The sequence below is a fragment of the Panthera tigris genome, chromosome B4 (assembly GCF_018350195.1).
Source record: "Panthera tigris isolate Pti1 chromosome B4, P.tigris_Pti1_mat1.1, whole genome shotgun sequence".
In the NCBI taxonomy this organism is placed as follows: domain Eukaryota; kingdom Metazoa; phylum Chordata; class Mammalia; order Carnivora; family Felidae; genus Panthera; species Panthera tigris.
The window spans coordinates 70,361,427-70,385,034 of NC_056666.1; the positions used below are offsets into that span (position 1 = coordinate 70,361,427).

The 23,608-nt window shown below is 35.1% G+C and overlaps 1 protein-coding gene across 3 annotated transcripts in view; it reads right to left on the reverse strand.

The window, feature by feature from the left end:
• Positions 1-3,312: 3,312 nt before the first annotated feature.
• PUS7L (pseudouridine synthase 7 like) overlaps positions 3,313-23,608 on the reverse strand; it is a 33,017-nt gene continuing 12,721 nt past the window's right edge. Inside the window, exons 2-9 of one of the 3 annotated variants that reach the window (XM_042992132.1) lie at positions 21,827-21,953; positions 19,543-19,702; positions 16,782-16,974; positions 14,025-14,123; positions 11,564-11,645; positions 10,143-10,423; positions 6,427-6,480; positions 3,313-5,389 (exon numbers count right to left, since the gene is read on the reverse strand). In XM_042992132.1, coding sequence (XP_042848066.1) covers positions 5,063-5,389; positions 6,427-6,480; positions 10,143-10,423; positions 11,564-11,645; positions 14,025-14,123; positions 16,782-16,974; positions 19,543-19,673 — 1,167 coding nt within the window. In that variant the 5' untranslated portion in view covers positions 19,674-19,702; positions 21,827-21,953 and the 3' untranslated portion in view covers positions 3,313-5,062. The remainder of the gene's footprint in view (positions 5,390-6,426; positions 6,481-10,142; positions 10,424-11,563; positions 11,646-14,024; positions 14,124-16,781; positions 16,975-19,542; positions 19,703-21,826; positions 21,954-23,608) is intronic. The other 2 variants (XM_007072922.3, XM_042992131.1) reach the window with 2 other exon arrangements.

The following is a 23,608-nucleotide window of genomic DNA, read 5'->3' on the forward strand; positions in this document are numbered from 1 at the left end:
TTTTAAGGAAACTGATAATGAAAAAGACATTTTAATATATCTTCTATTTTATAATATTTTCCAGTATATCTAAATTTAAATAATTTCATGGATGTCCTGACTTCTTTCCATGAGTAAAATTTTCTTTAATCAGACAGGGTCTATGTACACAGGCCGAGTAAATTAGCTCCCGCCTCACAGCGCCTGAGAAAATGAATTGCTTAAGAAGATTAGAGTCATTTTCTTTACTTGAAGATATTCCTGACAACCCACACTGAAATTACACAAGATTAACTCCATTAACACCATTTCCCATTCTTTAAAGTAGTAGCTTTCCAGAAAGCAGCATTTAGACTGAATAGTTCAAAGCATATTTTAAGAAGAGATCTCAAAATGCTTAGAAATGCTAATATAAGTATCATGTAAGGATTCAGAATGAGGTGCTGAGAGGTCAAGTAACATATTATTGGCCGTATAGTGAGCCATACGTGAAATGGAAAGACACTGCTTGTTTTTTTCCTTGCCATTTAGTCCACATATTCTTTTTGCAGATGACATTTCAAATCAAATATCTTAAAGGATATAACACTGTTAATCCCTCAAAGGCACAGATATTATCTGACTTATTTTGTCTTTCCCCATAGTATTTTACAGAGTGCCTTTAACTTAGGGACACTCAAATATCTGTTGGTTATTATGTCAGGCATTTGGCATTGCTTGGTAGCCTATCAAAAATAGGTAAAGCAGAAGGGCTTAGGAAAAATAGACTAAACACCATAAGACATCAAGCTATCTCTAAGAACCTTTCTGAATCTGAAAGCAAAATCCATATCACAGGCACTAAACTTTAAACTATTTATATTAACTGTCATTAGTGCCATTAAAACATATAATGCATATTTCTCTCTGGCAGTATTTTGGCATAAGCCATCAGAAGAACCATTCTGAAAATAATGCAACTATAGTCCATCAATTCTCTTACCTTACCTTCTCTAAACTGTACGTATTCGTCAAGGTTTTTAACTGTAAAATTAATATACAAATACATTCTTATTTAAAAACCCAAACACTTCAGAGGTAAATAGAGAAAAAAATGAAAAGCCCTATTTTCCTTACTCCAGCATCTTCCTGCAGCCTCTTCTCCTATCCCTATGTTATGTTAAAACTCTGTACTGTTAACCTGGGGCTTCACTTTCTTTTTGGTCTCCTAAGGTAGTTCCCAGGTGGGAAATATTGAAAACACTGACCTAGATAATTCTTAAATATCTTAATTTGAATGAATTGCTGAATTCCCAGATTTAGAAAGTGTTTTTCGCTTACAAAAAAATAAGTAAATCTAAAAGTGTGCTGAATTATACTTACTTTATGCGAAGACAGAGTCAGATCAGATCTCAAGGGGGAAGTCATTAACCAATCTACCGTAAAACTTTCATCGGCACGGTAATGTAACATTAACTATCATAACACTAGCTGGCACTGAGAATTTACTAGATGCTAGACACTGTCGTTAGTGTTTCAGAAGATTTTCTAAAAAAAGCAGCAACTCTCTCACCATGCTTTTTCAACAATACTACTATTGTGCCAGGTACCATCTAAAATAACCTCCTATATGACCTATGATAATTTTGTCTATCATTGTGATACGAGTCCCAAAGTATTCTGGAAAATAACCCAAAGTGATTTAGGAACTTCCTGAAGGATCTGCTTTACTTTTATTTTAGTCTCAGAATCTCAAAAGAAATCTTGTTTCTCTCAAGACATGCTCCAGTACGTCTATTAATCAGGAGCAAGTAATACTGAATCGGTGGAAATGAAAGTCATTACCAAAAAAACGTGTTTTCAGAAGGCAAATATTAGGTAGATAAAAACAGTACTGATCCATGAAGCATAATCAAGTTTAACCACACACTATCTTGTTTGACCTTAACTAGGTCAGTAAACCACTCAGATATATTCCCATCTTCTTTTTTTAATTGTTTGTTTTAGTTTATTCTATTTTTTGAGACAGAGAGCAGGGGAGGGGCAGAGAGAGAAGGAGAGCGAGAATCCCAAGCAGGCTCGACACTGTCAGTGCAGGGCCTGATGTGGGGCTCGAACTCATGAACCATGAGATCATGACCTGAGCCAAAGTTGGATGCTTAACCGACTGAACCACTCAGGCGCCCCTATTCCCATCTTTAAAATCAGGGAAAATACCACCTACCTGTAGGTTGGGTCTATGGATTAAAATGAGAAAAGCGAATGTGCTGGCACAACAAACCCTCAATAAAGGTTACTTGAATCAAAAGCTGCATATGACTTGCAGTTCAGGGTAAGCCACAAAAACCTCAATTTGTTTCACCTCAGTAATCCTGATGCACTATTGCTCAGTTTCAAGAGCAACCTAGAAAATTAAAACTAATTCAAAGATTATTCTTCTGAAGGCCTGAAATACTCAGGAGAACTGCAAAAACCTAGGTGACTGGTCAGCATATGGTCCAAAGTACATTCGAGGCCTTAAATGGAAAAAAAAATTCACATGTCAAATATTACAGGCATATAAAATAATTTTCTACATGAACAGTATCTGAATACATTTTATCGTGACTTGAAATAAGTTCAGTGATTCTTTCTTTACATATGGCCAAAGTATTAAATAAATAAATAAAATAAATAAAGAAGATATCTAAAATTATAGTGCCATCTACAGGCAAAGAAAATAATATCAATGATGGCACATCTTAATGCTTTCGTATCTTCTAATTGCAATTCAACATATAAGACACCTAGAGTGTCACAATTTGCATAATTCATTTTCTGATTACATTTGTGGGATATAATTTATCATGAGATGAAACATTTTTTCTAAATTTTTTACTACTTAATATAGCATTTTATTTTCAATAAATATTAAAATGATAAAGGTAATTTTTAAAAAAACCAATGATAGGAGCGCCTGGGTGGCTCAGTCGGTTGAGCATCTGGCTCTTGATTTCAGCTCAGGTCATGATCCCAACGTCGTGGGATCAAGCTCTGTTTGTGTGGAGCCCGCTTAGAATGCTCTCTCTCTCTCCCTCTGCCCCTCTCCCTTGTTCCCACTCTTTCTAAAATAAAATTTTTAAAAATTAATGAATTAAAAAGAAAATGGTACTACAACCTCCAATTTTTGTGTTCTGAGATCTGTTTATTATTAAAATATATAATGACAACAGCACCTGGGTGGCTCTGTCGGTTAGGCATCCAACTTCAGCTCAGGTTGTGACCTCATGGTTCATGAGTTCAAACCCCACATCCGGCTTTGCGCTGACAGCACGGAGTCTGCTTGGGATTCTCTCTCTCTGCCCCTCACCCACTCTCTCAAAATAAATAAACTTTAAAAAAAAAATACTGAAAACACACCCTGTTTAAAAAGATAATATATGTTATGACAAAAAAGACACTTATTTTCGTGTTTTTCTCTTCCTTTCCAAACTTGAATCTGTGGATACTTATTTAACAATAACTAAGTGCCAGGTATTTTTCCAAGGTGCTTTACATATGTGAACTTGGTATGGACTCACTTTACATATATGAACATATATGAATTCACAATAATCCTATGAGGGAGGTACACTGCCATTCTCGTTTTATAGATGTTGAAACCAAAGCACACAAAGCTTAAACAACTTGTCCAAGGCCACATGCTACCTGGCAGAGCCAAGGTTCAAACTGGGGGAGTTTGTCCCCACTAACTGTGCTTTTAGTTGCTATGCTAAAGTGCCTCTCTTTGAAAGAGCTGCATTCAGTGTTTATACTGCATTTGTAATGTCTATCTTCTGGTTTTGAGGGGCAACATTTTTTTCACATACGTAAAACCTTTATCATCATTTAAAATAATTTTTAATAACTACATGTTTTGCCATCAAGTTGATACATCTCATTTTATTTTGTTATCTAATGCTGGACTTTCAAACTATAATTTCTTTCACTCTGTATAAAAATGTTATAATGAGCAAGTTTTGTGTTGCATGTAACTTTTTTCCTTCTTTTGAATTTAATTTCCTTATGCTACTATACCCAAAATAGTTTCACTGACTTAAGTATATAAAAGTGCCAAATACTGACATACAATGCTCTATACTGCTTTTTAAATGTCACCATATTATACTACCAGCAATGAAAGGATGCTAGACCTTCGAAACCAATATATACCACCACCACCCCAAATTTAACTGATATATATAAGTGGTTAAGGATGGTTTACGACGTGGGATAGTTAAATATTTCAATTTTCAAATAGGCAAAATGTTTTCTTCCTCTAGCAACATAAAAGGTGGAGACAATTCTATTACTTGTTGCTTATGAGGTTGTGCTGTCCTGATTCTTTAGTAAGTCTCAAAAAGAGTCAACAAGATACTCAAAGTGACTTGTAAGTGTCAGAGCTGGAGTCTGAGCCCAGATCTGTCTGACTCTAAAATTTGTTTTTGATGACAGAGAAAAGAATCACAGAAAGCCAAGAGGGTCAATGTATATCGAGATAAGGAAATTGTATGAAAAAATTTATTTCAATCTTCACCGAAGATTATTTATCTCATAAAGAGGTAAATTACCCCGGGGTAGCTACCATAATAGAAATTATATTTCCCTAATGTATTATTCTGATAAATGATTTCAAAAAAGGAGAATGACAATAATAATTAACAAAATGCTTCATTTACCTTTCTCTCTAACCATACGCTTTCATTAAAATCTAGTTTCATCTACATTCTAAGCAAGTAGAGGATATCAACATTACTCCAAACATGTTTTTTTTTACATGTTACCTTGCAGTATTATATGCTCTGAATAGTCCAGAAAGATTGTAAACTTTATAGCACAGAATAAAGGTCACTGAAACATTAGATCATAGAAAGAACATAAGCTTTGCAGTCTTAAATTCAAACGCTGCCACTTACTAGCTCTATGTCCTCTGGAACATCAGCAGCAAATTCCTAGTTCCTCAGGATGTTTTGTAATTACAGGAGATAACAATTATAAAGCTCCTGGTAAATGGTAGATGCTCCAGAAATTTTAGCTCCCTCTCTTCTAAAGAATGACAGATATGATTAGATCAAGGCTAATGGTTCTAGAAGTCATGCTTCATTATCTCCCTCAGACAGACCGTAGCATAACACGAAGCATCAAGATCAAAAGAGATCAAAAGAGATAAAGTTGCTTCATCAATGTGGGAACCTTCCATTTTGACATCAGTATCATGTTCTTCCTTTAGTTGGTATGAGACATTGTGGGGACATTTCAATATCTGTCTATAGCATCCTGGAACATTCAGTTTCAGAGTAGGTACTTTAAACCTACATGTCTGTAGTCCATCTCTGCTAAGTATTTCCTGGTACCACTGCCCTACTTTGTTCTTCGGGTATTGAATATTGTATCCAAGCACTGGAAGAACCACCTGTGTAGAAGGGAAAAAATACAGATGAAACAGCCTTCAGAAAAATACATGATCATTGTAACACTGAGATTTGGTATATGAAATAATCCTTGAGATATGATCATTATGTCTCAGGATATAAACATCACAATCGGCCTAAAACATGCTACTGACCACCACACTACTTTGATTATTTTAAATGCTGCCAGGCAGAGAGCTAACTAAAATCAAGAAGGGTTCACAATAACCAAGGTAACCAACTCAAGTCAGATACTACTAGACAAACTATTGTTAATGCAGAAGAGAGGAAACAAGAAGTTATGGTACATTTAATTAGCCGACAAAGACTTAACCTCAACGTAGTCATTCAATCCTAAAAGCGTATTGCTTCTATAACACAAAGATGAATCCCTACTGTTCAATAATATAACTGGTATTTTGGCTGATGATGTTATATTCTTCTTACTTATTCAAAAACATGAAAGCGAACCACTAGCAGCATATACAGCTGCTTACGCCTTTTGTAAGGCTCTCCTCCTTTGCAGGTGATTTCTAGACATTTTTCTTGAACTACTGGTACCAAACGGTTAGTCAGAAAAAGGAACAAGGTAAAAAATTCAAATGCACACAACATGAATGGATTTCAAATTAATTATGCTAATTGAAAGAAGCTAGACCCAAAAGGCCATATACTATAAGATTCCATTTGACATTCTTTCAAAGGCAAAACTATAGGGACAGAAAATGGACAAGCTCCTGCCAGGGACTAGGGGTACAGGTTGACTAAAAAGGGGCACAGGGAAATTTTAGGGAGAGATGAAAATGTTACTTTATCTTGATTTCTGTGGTGGTCATTAAGCCTGTATGTGTTTATCAAAACTCTTAGAATTGGAAACTGAGAAGAGTGAATTTTATTGTATATAATTGCACCTGAATTAAAAAGTGGTTAAAAAAAAAGGAAGGTAGAGAAGAAAACTAATCAACATTTTGTCTTTTGGACACAATATCTCAATATCTACATTTAGACCAAAGTGATGCCAATTCTTAAGCAAATTTACCTGATGTATTGCATATGTGTTAGCTGATTCCTCTTCTTCAGTTACTAGATGAACCTATTTTTTAAAAACATGACAAAAATATGGATGATTCATTCCCTCAATTTTCCCTGTTATGTATAATTCGACTCCCATGCTGAATATACATGTACCCAAACAAGAGTATGTTCACAATTTGTTTCTAGACTGCATAAAAATTAGAACACTTCCTGCTTTAACCAAGTCAAATTGGAACACGTAGAGAATGGAGGTAGCTTAACACTCTGAGGTGATGATTTCACCTTATCACCAACTTTTCCTGACTTACAAAGTTGTTACACTGAATCAAAACTCCACTCTCTGAAACCACCACACCCTCCGCCACCTCTGTCCCCAACAAATATCATAATACTCTCCGAGAAGTGGTGTTTCTCAAAACGTGTTTCACAGAACAGTAATAGGAGGCAGGGGAAAAAAAAGAGGTATGTGGTAAGTCTGAGACATGCTGCTATAGGACACTACAGAATAGGTCATTCTGATTTCTCTAACATATGAAACTCAGGTATAAAGGCAGCTGTCATCACTAAACAAGGATGAACAGGACCCCCACCTTCCAAAGCATTCATCACATAATGTAGTGTCCAGATCCCCTCTAACTCTGCTGGCTTTCCCTTCAAGTCTGCCTACTCTAATCAATAGATTAGATGCTTCCCTTTTCTGTTTTTCATTTTGGGTTTGTATGTTTGCTTATTGGTAAGTTTTTTAATTGCTGCACTCAAAAATGGATATAAAACTCTAGATGTGATCTGACCAAATCCATGGCATGAGGGTCTCTCCTGCATCATCATTTCCAGCTTTTTGTCTTTCACAAACTCATAAGCCTATGAAAATACCAGAAAATATGGTCAAGTACAGAAGACCATGTTTTGTGTTTGGAGAACTCCCTCCAGATTGATATCAATCAATTTTTTGATTAACAAACATACTTTTGGTGTATGGTTACTCCCCAACTATGAATTCACCTAATTTTTTAATTAATTCACCTAACACATTTCTCTATCTTGTTCACAAAAAATTATAAGAAAATCTACCTTGTGACTTGAAATAAAGGTATATCTGTACCTGTCTAGTAATCCTATCAAGAAGGGAATCACAATAGTGTCCTATAGTTTCCTACAATTTTTAACTGTAGATGCACAACATGATATGCCCCATATACCATTTATTAGAAACTTGATTGTCTTTTTCTTTTCATATGTTACCATTTTGGATCTGTAAGTCTCGCTTTTTCTTTTCTTAGTACGTACTAATAGAGTATAAATGATTGGTCTTACGATATATAAAGACTTTTAGTTTTTTGCTAATAGAAGGAAACTTAGCAAGACATGAGGAAGAAAATGTTCTCCTTTCTCTTACAGCTCCAAAAGAAAAGCAGATACACTTCTGATCCTGCAACTCTCCTTGCAAAATGTTACGTTGAACAAAGTCTTATAAGACATGTATTTCAGAGATTATTACCATATCTTGTCAAAGTAACCTTTAATATCTGAAAATCTGAATTAGTAACGGCTAACTTACTAAATAATGCGTAGCACAGGTAATATTTAAAAGAACATGTTTCCTGGAATATGAGAAAAAAACATGATTTTTCAGTATTTATAAAAAGGAGATCACTGATAGCTCTTCTTCCACTCACATGAGGTAAAGCCTATAATGCTGTATTTCTTTTTACACAGTTTCAGATGTTGTCTCAGTTAAATGGCCATTCTTAGTGATTTATGCTCCCAGTAATCCCTTTCTTGACTAAATATTTATAAGCCACCCACCCATTCAATGAAACAGTGAAGCAGACATCTGTTGCTCTGGCTTATTCAGCCTTTACTCTCTCTTTTCCAGTAGTAGCACCCTCATTACCAGGTCGCAAATGTGATTTTTATGGGGTGGTTCCAGGAAGGATCCTTTGGAACACAGGCTTAGCCAATGACATACTCCAGGCCACAATAATTGGTTTGGGCCTGGATATGGGACCCAAGCCTGGTCACTCCTAGCCAGAGAGACCTAATCCCATGGCTTTTATTCCATGGGGGAAAAAAGTCCTCTTCTCTACAAGGTGGTTTTTTGTTTGTTTGTTTTTGTTTGTTTTTGCAGTCACATTAATCTGGGTTTTTGTTTGTTTTTTTAATATAATTTATTGTCAAGTTAGCTAACATACAGAGTATACAGTGTACTCTTGGCTTTGGGAGTAGATTCCCATGATTCATCACTTACACACAAGAAATAAGCTTAGAGATGCTCATGACCATCTTGCCACTAAAAGAATGAGCCAGACTCAGAATGGCTCTAACATAGGAAAGCAGAGCTGAAAGATGAAGAAAAGAAGATAGAGATTATTTAAGAGACCGCTTCATCTGGATAGAGCTGCGCCTGAATCAGCGCCCTGGTTATGAAGGCCAATGAATTCCTGTCTGCTTTGCCTTAAGTTAATTTGAGGTGGATCTCCATTACTTAAAACAAAAACAAAAACAAAACAAACAAAAACCTTAATTCATACATCCAGACTGTGCCATTAATTTAGATAAAGTTTCCTTTACATAGAGTTCAGAGTCTATCTTTCTATTTTTCTTCCTTTTTGAACAACTGGCCCATGTTCTCTCTAGATGCAGACACCTTTTCTATATTCCATGATTTCTCTGCTAGGGACCAATTCAGGCTAGGGTCTTTTTAATTCTGCTACCTATGTCACTTAATCTGTCTCCTCTCCAATCTGGGTCTCGATTTTCATTTCTACAAAATGGGAGTTAAGAAAGAGAGTCTCTAAAACCCTTTTCTCATCTAGAACTCAATGATTTTATGATGTTATATATGAAATTACTACTCAAAATACCTTCACTAACTTTTATAACGTATTTCTGAGACTAACTTGAGATAATGTTATTTTTGCATTTTAATTTATTCTTTGCATTATATATAAAATAAATTTCTTTACTTGATTTATATAATTCAGTTTCATTATTTTAACTGTTCAAGCCCAAGATAAAAATACTAGTTGGACAGAGAAGAAATTGAAAGAGAAACTTTCCATTATAAAAATTTTATAAAATTTATATTAAAATTTTTATAATTTATAAAAAAAGCAAGTTGTAAATGGCAATTATATAAAATCACATTTATATAAAATACATCCAAACATTATACACCCTATATACCATCATTATAAAAACTGTATTTTTTCCTTTTCATATTTTAAGTTCCGAGCTCCTAAGCCCTGCCTTTGCTTTTATTCATGTTAGCTAATAGAATAAAAATACACTTTTCTATAGATATTTATGTGAAAGCATAGAAAAAGGTCTAGAAGAACATATATGAAAAAAACAGAGGTTGATTTCCTGGACACACAATAAGAGTGGTGGCAAGATGACAGCTTTGTATATAAAGTTTCAATTTTTCACTTTTAATGGCACTATTTTGTGCATTACTTCTGTAATTTTTTTAACGTGTTCTTTAAAGGAAGGTTTACTACGTTTGTACCTTTTACTTAATACCAGTGACTATTTTTATCTTTCTGTTTACAGATAGGTGTTAAGCCTCAGTTAACAGCATAGAAGCAGAAGATAAGCAAATAAATACAAGCGAAAAAAATAAAATGTGTGTTTAGTGCTAAATGATTTCTAAAAACGAGCTTCTCTAATATTCCAAGTGTAGTAACAACTCTTTGAAAACTTTGATGAAAGGATACTTACTTTATTATTTGGGAAATGTTCATCGTCAACATCTTCACCCAAACAGACCAAATCACCCTCTACTACTCTTGACCCATAGGTTCCAAGTCTGTAGGATACTGCCTCATTCCAAATTTTACTGCTATATGCATGAACGTAGAATATGCGCATAGAATGGGGAAAAGAGAACCACGCCTGGATACAACCCTCCTCCGTCATGCCAAAGCGATGCAGTGACTCCAACAATGCTCTCTCTCGAACTTTGAATTCAGGCATCAATGAAAGTGTGCCTTTAGCATCCTCTGAAATAAAGAGAAAATCAGTGAGTCAACTACTTTCCTTTAAAGGCCAGTTATAAGTACCTTTATTATGCCCTCTAAATGAGAGGCAATGAACTGTGTCATCTTATAAACCTGAATATGAAGATGATGCTTATTACCAACTATAAACCTAGCTATACCTGAAGAGTTTGTTTGTTTAATAAAGATCATTAGTCATATAGTCCATTCTCCATTCATTTTCCCTGCTTTAAAAAAAACAGCAAAAAGCACATTAGTAATACCTACTTCAGAATGGAGATAAACTAACTGGAAATTATTCAGAGGACCTCTTTTAAAAAAGGCATGAAATAAACCTGTGAGCCTATAGATTTTTAAAGAGCTATTATGAACACTTATATAGAATATTTGGAATAAGAAAGGTTGGATCCTTCATGTACGCTAACAGGCCTTCCTAATGGGGTGCTTTTTAAAATTAAATTGATGGACTCTACAGCAAAGAGGCTTATTCAGGTAGGAATCCTCATTTTAGTAAATGTGCCACATGTTGCTCATGCACACTGAACTGTATGAATCATTGCCGTAAGGACATTATGTTCTCTGGACTCTAAATAATACAAACACATATGTCATTTCGAGAGTGAAACTCCATGTAGATTGACTCTAGAACCCATACTCATAACCACTTTTCTTTAGTGCTTCTCATTAAACATTCTGCATTATAAACCATCACATTGGGCTAAAGTGTCAAAATTGACAGGGCTGAATGGCGACTAAGACCAAATCAATGCACAAAGTATTGGATACAACAAATAATACTTTTATGTAGTTGGTTTTTCAGTCTCCCCGAGTTGTAGCATATACTTCCATCAGTACCAGTTTAGAATGTGGAATTCTTATCTCCTCTGAGGGTACAGACCAAGAAAATCTAAGAAGCTATTTCTCCCCTTACTCCTACCCCCAGGCAAGAGTTAAAACAGACAAGAGTTCTGGATATTTGGCCCAAACTAAAGTGTCTTGGGCATGTAATAAAATTATTAAATATATAACATACTATAATCTATTTCCTATCACATTTATGTTGCAATGAATGCCCGCCTAATGACATACATTTATATTATAGATTTGCATGACAATGTATGGGGTAAAGAAACTTTTAAATACCAGTTTGAAGAAAATATTTCTTTGCTCTGTTTACAGGATCATCCAAATCTTCTGGTGTAAGAAATAATTTTACAGCCTCCACCTTTAAAAATCAAGCAAGCAAACATAGTAAATGAAAATGACAAATTACTTTTTTAAAAAATGTTTATTTATTTTTGAGAGAGAAAGCATGAGCAGGGAGGGGCAGAGACAGGGAGAGAGAGAATCACAAACAGGCTCCATGCTGTCAGCACAGAACCAGATGCTGGGCTCAAACTCACAAATTGCGAGATCATGACCTGAGCCAAAATCAAGAGTCAGATGCTTAATTGACTGAGCCACCCAGGTGGCCGCAAATCACTTTTTTAAAAAAGATACAAATTCTCTAGCATCATAAAAAAAAAAAAAAAAAAAAAAATAGGCACTTAACCAATGATATTTGGTGCTGCAATTTTATCTTCAAGCTTTCAAAAATTAAACAGTGTTAAATTGGTAAATAAATCTGTACCAAGCAACTTTACACACAGGTTTAAAATATTCTGAACTGGGGCACCTGGGTGGCGCAGTTGGTTGAACATCTGACTTCGGCTCAGGTCATGATCACGCAGTTCGTGTGTTTGAGCCCCATGTCAGGCTCTATGCTGACATCTCAGAGCCTGGAGCCTGCTTTGGATTCTGTGTCTCCCTCTCTCTCTACTCCTCTCCCATTCATGCTCTGTCTCTCAAAAATAAATAAAAGTTAAAAAAAATTAAAACAAAATATTCTCAACTGGAAAAAGTGCCTCCCATCACTTCCATATTCTACTTCTGTCATTCCTTATCTCTATCATTGAGTTACGACTGCATGTATGAACTAATGACATAAAACTCAGACCTGACCAACATAGACAACAAAAACAGGGGAGGTAATAAGCATAGGAAAATGGTGAACCACTAATTTCATTCCAGTTCTCAAGTTTTGGAATGCTTTGGTCTTTAAAATAATTGCCAAAATCCTTTTTTATTGCCAATATTAATATTTTCTTTTGAAAACTAAATAGATTAAAAGATGTTCCTTTTTTTTTAATGCTATCTATGAGGTCCTGTATATTATTATTATTATTATTATTATTATTATTATTATACTGTCTCCAGCATGGTGATTCATAAGTATATGTTTTAGAGTACGAAAGGATCTTAAAATAGATCATTCAACCTAAAATCCCAGTCTTATTTTACAGTATTCATTCATCCATTCAAACAAATATATGTTAAGAAGCTAATTCATTCAAATAAATATTACTAAGCATCTGTGATGTGCTAGGCACTATGCAGAGTACCAGGGATGGAATGTTGAGCAAGAGAGACATAGTGTTTGTTTACTGGAAAAGATTAAATAAACATTAACAGTAAAATATAATAAAACCTAAGATGGGAAATCCAAGAGGCTTTCAAGTCACAAGATAAGAATAATTCAATTTTTCTTGGGAATGGGATGAGAATTTAAATTGAGATGCAAAGAATATAAAGGTTGGGGAGAAAACGTTTCCAAGGAAAGAAAATATGGCTTTCTAGCATTGGGCCAGCCTCAAAGTTGGCCCCCGCTGATCTCCATTCCCTGGTACTCATGCCTCGTGCAGTCCTCTTCTGTACTTACCAGGGTGGATCTGCGTGCCCAGTGAGTAAAACAGAGCAAAAGTGACGATGTCACTTCTAAGATTATATTATAAAAGACACTTCGATTTATGTTGTGGTCTCTCTATCTCTCATTCATTTGTGCTCCTGAACTCCTCTCTCATAGGGAAGTCATGCCATGAGTAGTCCCATGATGGGAAACTGTCAAAAGCAGAGTGTGCTTGGAAGGAGATCCTCTGTGCCTCATCAAGTCATCAAAGACTATAACCCTGGCTGACAGTGTGACTGCACATCATAAGACACCCTGATGCTGCAACACCCAGCTCGGCTGCTCCCAGATGCCTGACCCTCAGAGACAGTGAGATAATAAATGCTCGTCATTATAGACCATGCAGTTTGCGAGTAGTTTGTTTGTTACACAGCAACAATTGACAGCTAAAGCTCTAGCAAAGTTAAAAAAAAATGAGAAGCACAGAATATGAAGTTTAAAAGAGGGGACAGCTTTTGTTTAAATGCTATAAGAAATGTGAATTTTGCATCATCGGATGCCATATTTCTGGAATTATAGGGTGTTAACGTTTCCTCCAAATCCTCCATTCACTTCATTAAGAATTTGGTGAGTGCTCATCAATTCTCTGTTAAGTCTCCAGTATTAAACACAGGGACATCACATACAATTTCACTTTATTACAGTGTGATACTAAGACTACAATAGCTGCTCATAAATGTTCAATAATGTAGCATTATGGTGTATGTATGTGTGTACATATGCATTCACATGCTGGGTTAACAAAGCAAAGGATTGGGTTACGTAGTAAGTATAACTGACAAAACAAATCAGAGCAGAGTGTTTTTTTTTAATCCATACCAATTCACTCTTCAGCAAAGCCAGTCCAATCTGGTCAGTGTGAACGTTCCTTCCCATCCCAAATCTCTGCGGTCCATAGTAATTTACAAACCCTTTATTCTACGAATACAAGAAAATCAATCATTAAAAGCATATTATTATGTGAACACTGGGTGTTGTATGTAAGCGATAAACCACGGGAATCTACCCTCAAAACCAAGAGCGCACTGTATACAATGTTAGCCAATTTGACAATAAATTATATTAAAAAAAAATTAAAAACTAAAATTAAAAAAAAAAAGCATATTGTTATGGACTGCATGCCTGTATATCCCCCAAAATTCATACGTTGAAATCCTAACCTCCAATGTGATGGTATTTGGAGGTGGGGACGCTGGGAGGTAATCAGAGCTCTCATGAATGGGATTAGTGCCCTTCTAAGAAAAGACCTTGGAGCTAGCTCACTCTATTTCCACCATGTGAGACTACAACACGAAGACAAGGCTGGCACCCTGATCTCAGGCTTCCAGCCTCCAGCATGATACAAAATATATTTCTGTGATTTAAAAGTCACCCAGTCTATGGGTCTTTGTCATAGGCCCAAAGTGACTACAACAAATTAATAGAATTATTGTGTCAGATATCTAATCAAGTTTCCTCTTCATATTTATTTTAATAAAAGAATACTGTAATCAGCAATATACACATGGGAACCAAATGGTCTGAGATATGCTATACAATTAAAGAAAAGAAAGAAGAAAAACAAACAATTAAAAGTTAGAAAATAAGGCCAGCAAAAAAAGCCTTAAAAAATAGGTCAGCTCTCCATTCATATTACTGAAGGGTATTCTAGGATGCAGGACTTTCAATGCTAAAATTGGGGAAGTTCTGGGAAAACTGGGATGAACTGGTTACTAGGTGTGATCTTTGCTCTAAAGCTCTTTCTGATTCTGAGATGCTCCTGTTGTCTGGAGATGCTGGGAATAAGCAATACATTTACTTCAAACCCAGCAAGTCTTAGTTCCTTTATACAGAACAATTCATTTTTTAATTATCTCAGTTTCTAAAGACCTGAGTCAAGAGAATGACATGGCATCACTTCCCCAAGAACAGAAAATTGTAAATTACTCTGCAACCTTAAAGACAATAATAGTCAGTGGTTAAACATGCTCTCACAAGGAAAACATCAGGGCCCAGATGGTTTCTTGAAAGATAAGAGTCTTCCACACTCACTTTATGAGAGGAGATCATATTTATTCATTCAGCAATTATGACTTCAAATTTGGAAAAATAATATCAAATAATATCCTAGAATGACCAGAAGAGTTTTAAATACCCCTTCAAATTACTTAGGGCTGGATATAACAAAAGGTTTCTAGTGGTCAAAGTTATAACCGTCTAAAACAAAACTTCAAAGACTTCTTATTTTCAGAACTAAAGGAAAGTTGGCTAAAGCTAAAACCATTTCTAATGGGGATTTTATAACTAGCAGTTGTGTATCCAAAAGTTCCAAATGAAAGACAGGCAATAAATGCTATCAGACTTCAGAGAAATTTTCTCCCCTTTTTAAGGGATATTATTTTAGTAGCAGTTTTTCAGGACAGAGAAAAGAATTTTAGATACAGAAGTAAGGGAAAAACAACCATATAAGGGGTATACAATCAAAGAGTGTCTATGCACAGGTAAATGTGCTGAATTTTAAAAATCTTTATTAGAAGTCATTTTCCTGACTATAAGGCATAATAACTGATTAAAAACCTGGCTTTTTGTTTGTTTGCTTTTCTTTGGAGAGGAATAAAACTGTGTAAAAAGGTCTTTGTGGTCAGAATCTTATATCAATGTTTCTCAATGTTAGCTGTAGAGTAAAATCAGCTAGGGAGTTTTTAAAAAATATTAATAAACTAAGCTGCATTCCCAAATGTTCTTATTGAATTGGTTTGGGGGTAGAGATTGACTACTGAGATTGCGTACAAGCATCCCAGATTGAGGATTACTGGTCTAGATCAGAACTTGTCAAACTACTAATGGCCTATAAGTCAAATGTGGCCCTACACCTATTTTTGTAAATAAAGTTTTATTGGAACACAACCATGCTCATTCATTTATGTATTGTCTATGGCTGCTTCCACACAATGGCAGTATAGTGGCTGCAAAAGAGACCATATGCCTAGCCCTCAACAGAGAAAGTTTGCTTACCATACTCTAGATGATCAGACTGAAGGCTATGGTATGTTTAGATGCCTGGCAAATGTCACTTATATGTTTATGTTAAATAGCTTTTTATTGCAAGACATAATAAAATGTATGTGATTTACTACATTGAAAAAAATCATAATTAGACTAAAAAGAAAAAGATTGTATATAATTCTGATAAGTAATGTAACTATTTACCAAAGATTTCTGAAAAAAATTACTGAACAAATTTCCAAAAAAAAATAATCCTTTTGCCTGAAATACTACTCTATATGGCATGTGCTAAACATACAAATAACAACAAAAAAACCTACCTCTGTTCTTATATAGATAGCTTCCCCCTCCCCACACACTCTGGATAATACTATATGTTACATTTTAAAAATCACATTAAAGCTGTTTTTTAATACAAAAATATACTACCAAGAAAATTAAAAATAAGCCAAATGTCCCTGTCATTTTTTAAATAATTACATATACACATTTAAAAAAAGGTACAAAAGAAAAAGTTTTTCTTCCTGCCTCAGTGTAAAGAGGACTATAAACATTTTCCTATAACATTATTTTAAAATTGAGTTTTCTTACCTTAACATTTTCTATTGCCTCTAAAATTCTGTCTTTCAGGTTTGCAGAGTCATTTATCTGGTTTTTTAAATTTCTGATGACAATATCAAAGTGATTTCCTTTGAGCTGACCAAGTCTAAGGGAATCATCTATAGATCGAATATTAAACACATTCATTCTTTTCTTTTCAATTTCTTTTTCAATATTTTTCAACCTATAAACGATAAATCATATAGACTCAGTTAAATCTTACATTTAAAAATTAACGTAAGTTTAAATGACAGTTGCCAGACAACCACTTACACCAGAACACCTAAAAATTCAAAAGTTAATGTTATTTCAACGAATGTGCACTAAAAAACCCATTATTATAGGATCATATTAACAGAGTTGTTTTATGACCTGAAACACATACTCCTAATGCTATCACTTTATCTGTGCCTTCTGACTTCTCCTTAGTTTAACTGGTAAAAACCTCTTAACTGTTCTAGTCTTCCTGTCCTCAGACTTTGTTCCTTTCCTCCTCAGTCTCTCTTCCTCCAACATTACTAAGAAAAACCAGTAGCACCAGAGGATTTTACTAAAATTCTGCTCTGAACACTTTTTCTTTAATATTTATTTATTTTTGAGAGTGGGGGAGGGGCAGAGAGAGAGGGAGACACAGAATCCAAAGCAGGCTCCAGGTTCTGAGCTGTCCGCACAGAGCCCGATGTGGGGCTCAAACTCATGAACCATGAGACCACGAACTGAGCAGAAATCGGATCTTCAAACAAATGAGCCACCCAGGCGCCCCTGCTCTGAACATTTTCTTACTCAAACTTTCAATTCTTCCCCCAAATCTAAAGAATAGATTCCAACTATTAGCATACCTTTAAAGACTCTGTAAGAAAGCATTTTCTTTACATTCATATTTTCTGTCATACTTATAGGAACTATCTGTTTTATCAGGTAGGTAGTTAACTTACTGCTCGTCCAAATACATCTTCAAGTTTTTTTCATCTGCTAAAATCTTACTATTACTTGAAGGGTAATTAAAATCCTATACCCATTAGCCAAATCAAAGGGCTCTCTCCTCCTAGGAATTAATAATATTTTGTCTTTAGTAGTTGAAAACCAGTTTCTAACATCTAAATATCTTTGAAAGCTAAAGTCTTTCTCTCTTACTATACTGTACTTTAAAAAAAATTTTTTTTTATGTTTATTTATTTTTGAGAGAGAGACAGAGACAGAGCATGGGTCAGGGAGGGACAGAAAGAGGGAAACAGAACTCGAAGCAAGCTCCAGGCTGCTGAATCACTATGCTGTGTATCTGACACTAATGTAATATTTTGTGTCAAGTATACTAAAAAAAAAAAAAAAAAAGAAAAGAAAAGAAAAAAAAGAGGTTACTGTGGCTATTCTGAGTAGTGGAATTATTAGTGACTTTTAACTTCATTCTTACATTCTTCTATTTTCTGAATCTACTGTAATAAATATGTATTTATTTTACAATTACAAAAAATATTTTTAAAATTTGAGAAAGCTGAAAGGAGGTTAATTTGAATACTTTACTCTTCATTTAATGAGGATTTATTTTATTTTTTTTATTTATTTATTTATTTATTTTTTAACGTTTATTTATTTTTGAGACAGACAGAGACAGAGCATGAATGGGGGTGGGTCAGAGAGAGGGAGACACAGAATCTGAAACAGGCTCCAGGCTCTGAGCTGTCAGCACAGAGCCCGACTCGGGGCTCAAACTCACAGACCGTGAGATTGTGACCTGAGCCCAAGTCGGACGCTCAACCGACTGAGCTACCCAGGCGCCCTGAGGATTTATTTTAAATGTAAGGAACCATGACGATAAAAGCATAAAAAGTATTATAGTAATTAAAAATACATACATTTGTAACACACTGTCCTGAATATAAATGCATATTCAAATATGGTACAGGGTATTTTTTAAACCTTTAATTTTATGTCATCTCTATACCCAACACAGGGCTTGAACTTACAACCCTGAGATCAAGAGTCACAGGCTATACCGACTGTGCCAGCCAGGCGCTGGTACAGGATTTTCAGAAACAATTCAGATCATTTAAAATCTTCCACTTCTCAGTGTCTGTCTTAAAACAACCTATATTTGTAGTATAAATTTAATGTTTATTTATTTTTGAGAGAGAGACAGAAAGAGAGAGAGAGTCCGAGTAGGGGAGGAACAGAGAGAGAGGGAGACACAGAATTGGAAGCAGGCTCCAGGCTCTGAGCTGTCAGAACAGAGCCCAACACGGGGCTCGAACCCACAAACTGGGAGATCATAATCTGAGCCGAAGTCAGACGCTTAACCAACTGAGCCACTCAGGCGCCCCTTCAGTGTAAATTTAAGACATAATGCTATTTAGATGATAATTATATTATTAAAGAATGTGCTGTTCAGTAAGCTTTCAATCAATTAATTACTATTGGAGCGCCTGGGTGGCTCAGTCGGTTGAGCGTCCAACTTCAGCTCAGGTCATGATCTCGCAGTTCGTGAGTTCAAGCCCCGCGTCGGGCTCTGTGCTGACAGCTCAGAGCCTGGAGCCTGCTTCCGATTCTGTGTCTCCCTCTCTCTGCCCCTTCCCCACTCATACTCTGTCTCTCTCTGTCTCTCAAAGATGAATAAACATTAAAAAAAAAAATTTTTTAATTACTATTGATAGTGAGGTTAATATGTTCCTAGTGTTCTGATTTTTTAAATCTTACATTTATCTATCTGATGCAATAAGATAGAAAAGTTCTATCTTATAAAGTAATGTCATATTACCTCTCTGGAGTCACTTTTCTAACAACCATTGCTTGATAGGTGACAGCTTTCTTGTCTTTAAGGCCTGCATAACTAAAATCTGAAGGAATCACACCAAGTTTCATAGCTAAAAAACCAACTGCTTCAAACATTTCCAGATTTTCTTTCCGTAGCGTAAAGGCTGAAACAAAGAAAAACCCAAGATTATACACACACACACACACACACACCAGCTGTGATACATCAATTACATTCTTAGTAGACAAACAGGTTAATATAATGAATCAAATTATTCATTTAAGTAGGTATAAGTATTTTTTAGTCAAGATACAAAATCAGTGTCTTAGATTACAACTATCATTTAAAAAATACTAATTGGCTCAGCAAAGGCTTACAGAAAAAAACATCTAAATTCCTTAATTGGGCATTCATATCTGGCCACAATCTCCCTTTTCAGTCTCCACATGTGCCACTTCCATTCATGTATCTTATACAACCCGGAGACTATCTCATAATTCCTGGATGGACTAGATCCTTCCACAGCTTTGTACTTGCGCACATTTGAATCCCTCTGTTTAAATGTGTTCCTACCATTTTACTTGCAGTGCTTGTATGCACTCCTCATGATCCAACAACGGCAGCAGTTCTCTCTCAAATTCTTTCCAAGTTCCCCACACTGAATGCTCCTAAGCAGGGATCGTGTTGGTTTTCTCAATCACTAACACCCACAGCCTAACACACAGTAAGTATGCAGATAATTGTCAAGTGAATGAATAAATAAACCACAACATGCTGATTATATAATCTGGCATGTCTCCACAAGTTGTCATTATGGATATCATGACACTTGTCATTACAATTTATCTCTTTATGTTTGTCCGCCCCACAAACTGGGAGTTCCAGCACAGCAAACCAGTAGATAGAAGGGTGCGTGCCTTGTGGTAGGTGCTTAAAATGTCTACCAGATGACACGGTGGGAGTGAGATTATGGAGGTAGGGAGAAGGAACAAGCCCAGTACCAACTAACACCAAAGAAGTTCCCCCATATGCTGGCCTATATAACCCACCAGCATTGATAGTAACAAAATACCACAACCCACAAGTCACCATATTTACATATAAGATACATCAAACTATTGCCCTCTTCCCTCAAGTCATGAAAAGGAAACGCAGGGTTTTTTGCAAAATAATTTATATTTTGTTCAGTTGTCATAATTGTCATTGGCAGCTACAAGGGTCTCTGTGAATAATGAGTAGTCTAGGAAAAATGAACATTAAACATAAACATGATTCAGGAAGTAGAAGGATGTGAACTCTAACTATCTATCTGTCTATCTATGAATATATAAAATAGCTAAACAAGAACTTATAATATCCACACTTTAGAATATCATGCAGTTGTTTAAAAGAATGGGGAAGACCTGTTATTTATATCTCCTAATGAATAATCTCTAAAAACATGAAAATAGCAGGTTTCAAAAATATGCATAGTGCATATAATTTATGTAAAAGTTTTAAAAATCTACAATGCAATATTGTATATTTTCAATGTTTTAATTTTTATAAGAAAAATATTTTTGCTTGCACATTTAAGAACTGTTAAAGTATAAACAGATATAATTTCTAAAGAATATTCAGGCACTATCCATTACTTTCTAGATATTTTTTACCACTAGGGCCATTATTTTTTGTACGATCATACAGCTTCCTAGATTTCTCCAAATTTTCTATTATAGCAGTGATAAGTTAAATTTACTATGACTTCCGTTATTCTTAAAGAACTGATAAAAGAAGTAAAAGAAAGGAAAGAATAATACATGTCAATTCTGTGTCTAAGTTACAATCTGTTCTTTACACTTTCAGGTTATCTTAACCAAATGGATTCGAATATAAACGTCTTCATCCAAGACTGCTATTTATATCACTTGTTTCAAATAAAATGAAATGAAAAGCCCATATTTAAAATGTAGAGAAATCATAACCTCAAAATATCTCAGCTTTTGTCATGATAGGATTTAATTATACAGTTTAAATAAAATGATTTAGGAAGATGTGCTAGGCTAAGGATACAATGGTCAATAAAAAAAAAAAAAAATGATCCCTGTCTCGGAAGCATTTAGTCTTAGGAGGCCTAAAAGAATTTGAGGAAGAAGTGCCTCTGGAGGTTTAAAGAATGAACAGAAGCATGGCAAGCAGCCAAAGCAATAAGAAAGATAGAAATATCAAATATTTCTGTATTTGTAAGATTTATGGGACCTTATTATTTCATAGGGTCTATAATGTTCTCCCTTTCCCAAGTACATACCTGTGTGAAGCTAAGTTTTGTTCTTTTGATTCATTCAAAACAAGAAATTCCAACAGACTGAATGCAAGAACAGATATGAGAATCCAGCTGACTTCTATGAAATCAGGCATTAGAAAGATTTGCAGAACTGTAAAACAATGCTTCTTGTCACTAATTTATAGTTGAAATTTTTTTTATTAAAATTCTTATCATTTTAATAGTAATAGATTATTTTAAACAACTTTATATATTAAAATTTTTTTTAATTGAAGTATAGTTGACAAACAATATTACTTTAGTTTCAGGTATACAACATGGTGGTCCAACAATTTTTCTGTTTTAATAGGTTAGATATCAATAGGTAATAAACACACAAACGAAAGTTGTTTGTGGTCTCCGATGACTTATAAGAGCTATCCCCTTCAGGTGTCCTAGAACCAAAATGTCTGAGAGTCAATTAGGAACAATTTGAAAAAATATACCCCTCAAGTATATCAAATTTGTGGAAATAGACAGAAGTCACTAAAATATTTTTTAAATATTTTTTAACGTTTATTTATTTTTAAGAAAGAGAGAGAAATAGAATTTGAGCGGGGGAAAGGCAGAAAGAGAGGGAGACACAGAATCCAAAGCAGGCTCCAGGCTTCGAGCTGTCAGCACAGAGCCCGACGCGGGGCTCAAACTCATGAACCCTGAGATCATGACCTGAGCTGACGTTGGACACTTAACCAACTGAGCCACCCAAGCACCCAAGTCACTAAAATACCTGAAGAGTAAAAGAAATGCAAAATTCGGTCAAGTGTTGCAGCAGCCGGGCTAGGTGTCACAAACTTTTCAAAGTAGACCAGGAAACTGTATTCCAAAAAAGAAGGCCAACAAACAAATCCTTAAAAGTTTTGAAGTTTATGTGTTTGGTAACTAGGGTTTAAGGTGTCAAATCTACCCCTGACAATGTGGGTATGTCACTCACTAGCTGTTAAGCAAGCTCAGCCATGTAGGAAGGAACCTCCAAATCGTCTGAAACTATATCATTTGTTGCGGATTAGCCGTAGAGCATAAGCACTTTTTTTTCATTTGTGAGGATTTAGAACTTAGAATAGGAATATTAAGGAGAATCAAACCCATAATTTTAGTGTTTGTATAAATGAATCTGTGTCTTACATACTTGGAATGTTTAAGAGAATGAGACTCCCATATATTCCAATTACAAATGTCTAATTGATTTAAATTTGTCTTTTTACATTGAATCTCATTCAGTTAGTAACTAATAAGGAAACAACACAGGAAAACTTAAAGATCACCAAATTTATAAGTTTACTTTATAACATTTTCTTAAATACTTGGAAAAAGTGAAGTGTTTAAAAAGAAAACCAACTATGCTAAATTTTAAAATTCGCTTTTAGAGGGGCACCTGGGTGGCTCAGTCAGTGTCCAACTTTGGCCCAGGTCATGATCTCGCGGTTCGTGGGTTTTAGCCCTGTGTCCGGCTCTGTACTGACAGCTCAGAGACTGGAGCCTGCTTTGGATTCTGTGTCTCCCTCTCTCTCTGTTCCTCCCTGGCTTGCACTCTGTCTCTCTTTCTCTCTCTCTCAAAAAAAAAAAAAGATTAAAAAAATTAAAATAAAATAAAATTCACTTTTAGGGAATTCCACTTGTTAGAATAATTGGTACTAGATTCGACCTCCCACTGTAAACAAATAGAAAGCTGGACAAAATACAAGAAACACCTGTTTTTAGACACTGGAGAACAGGCAGCATAGAACTATGATCCAAAAAGAAAAGGAAAACAAAGTAAGCGAGTCC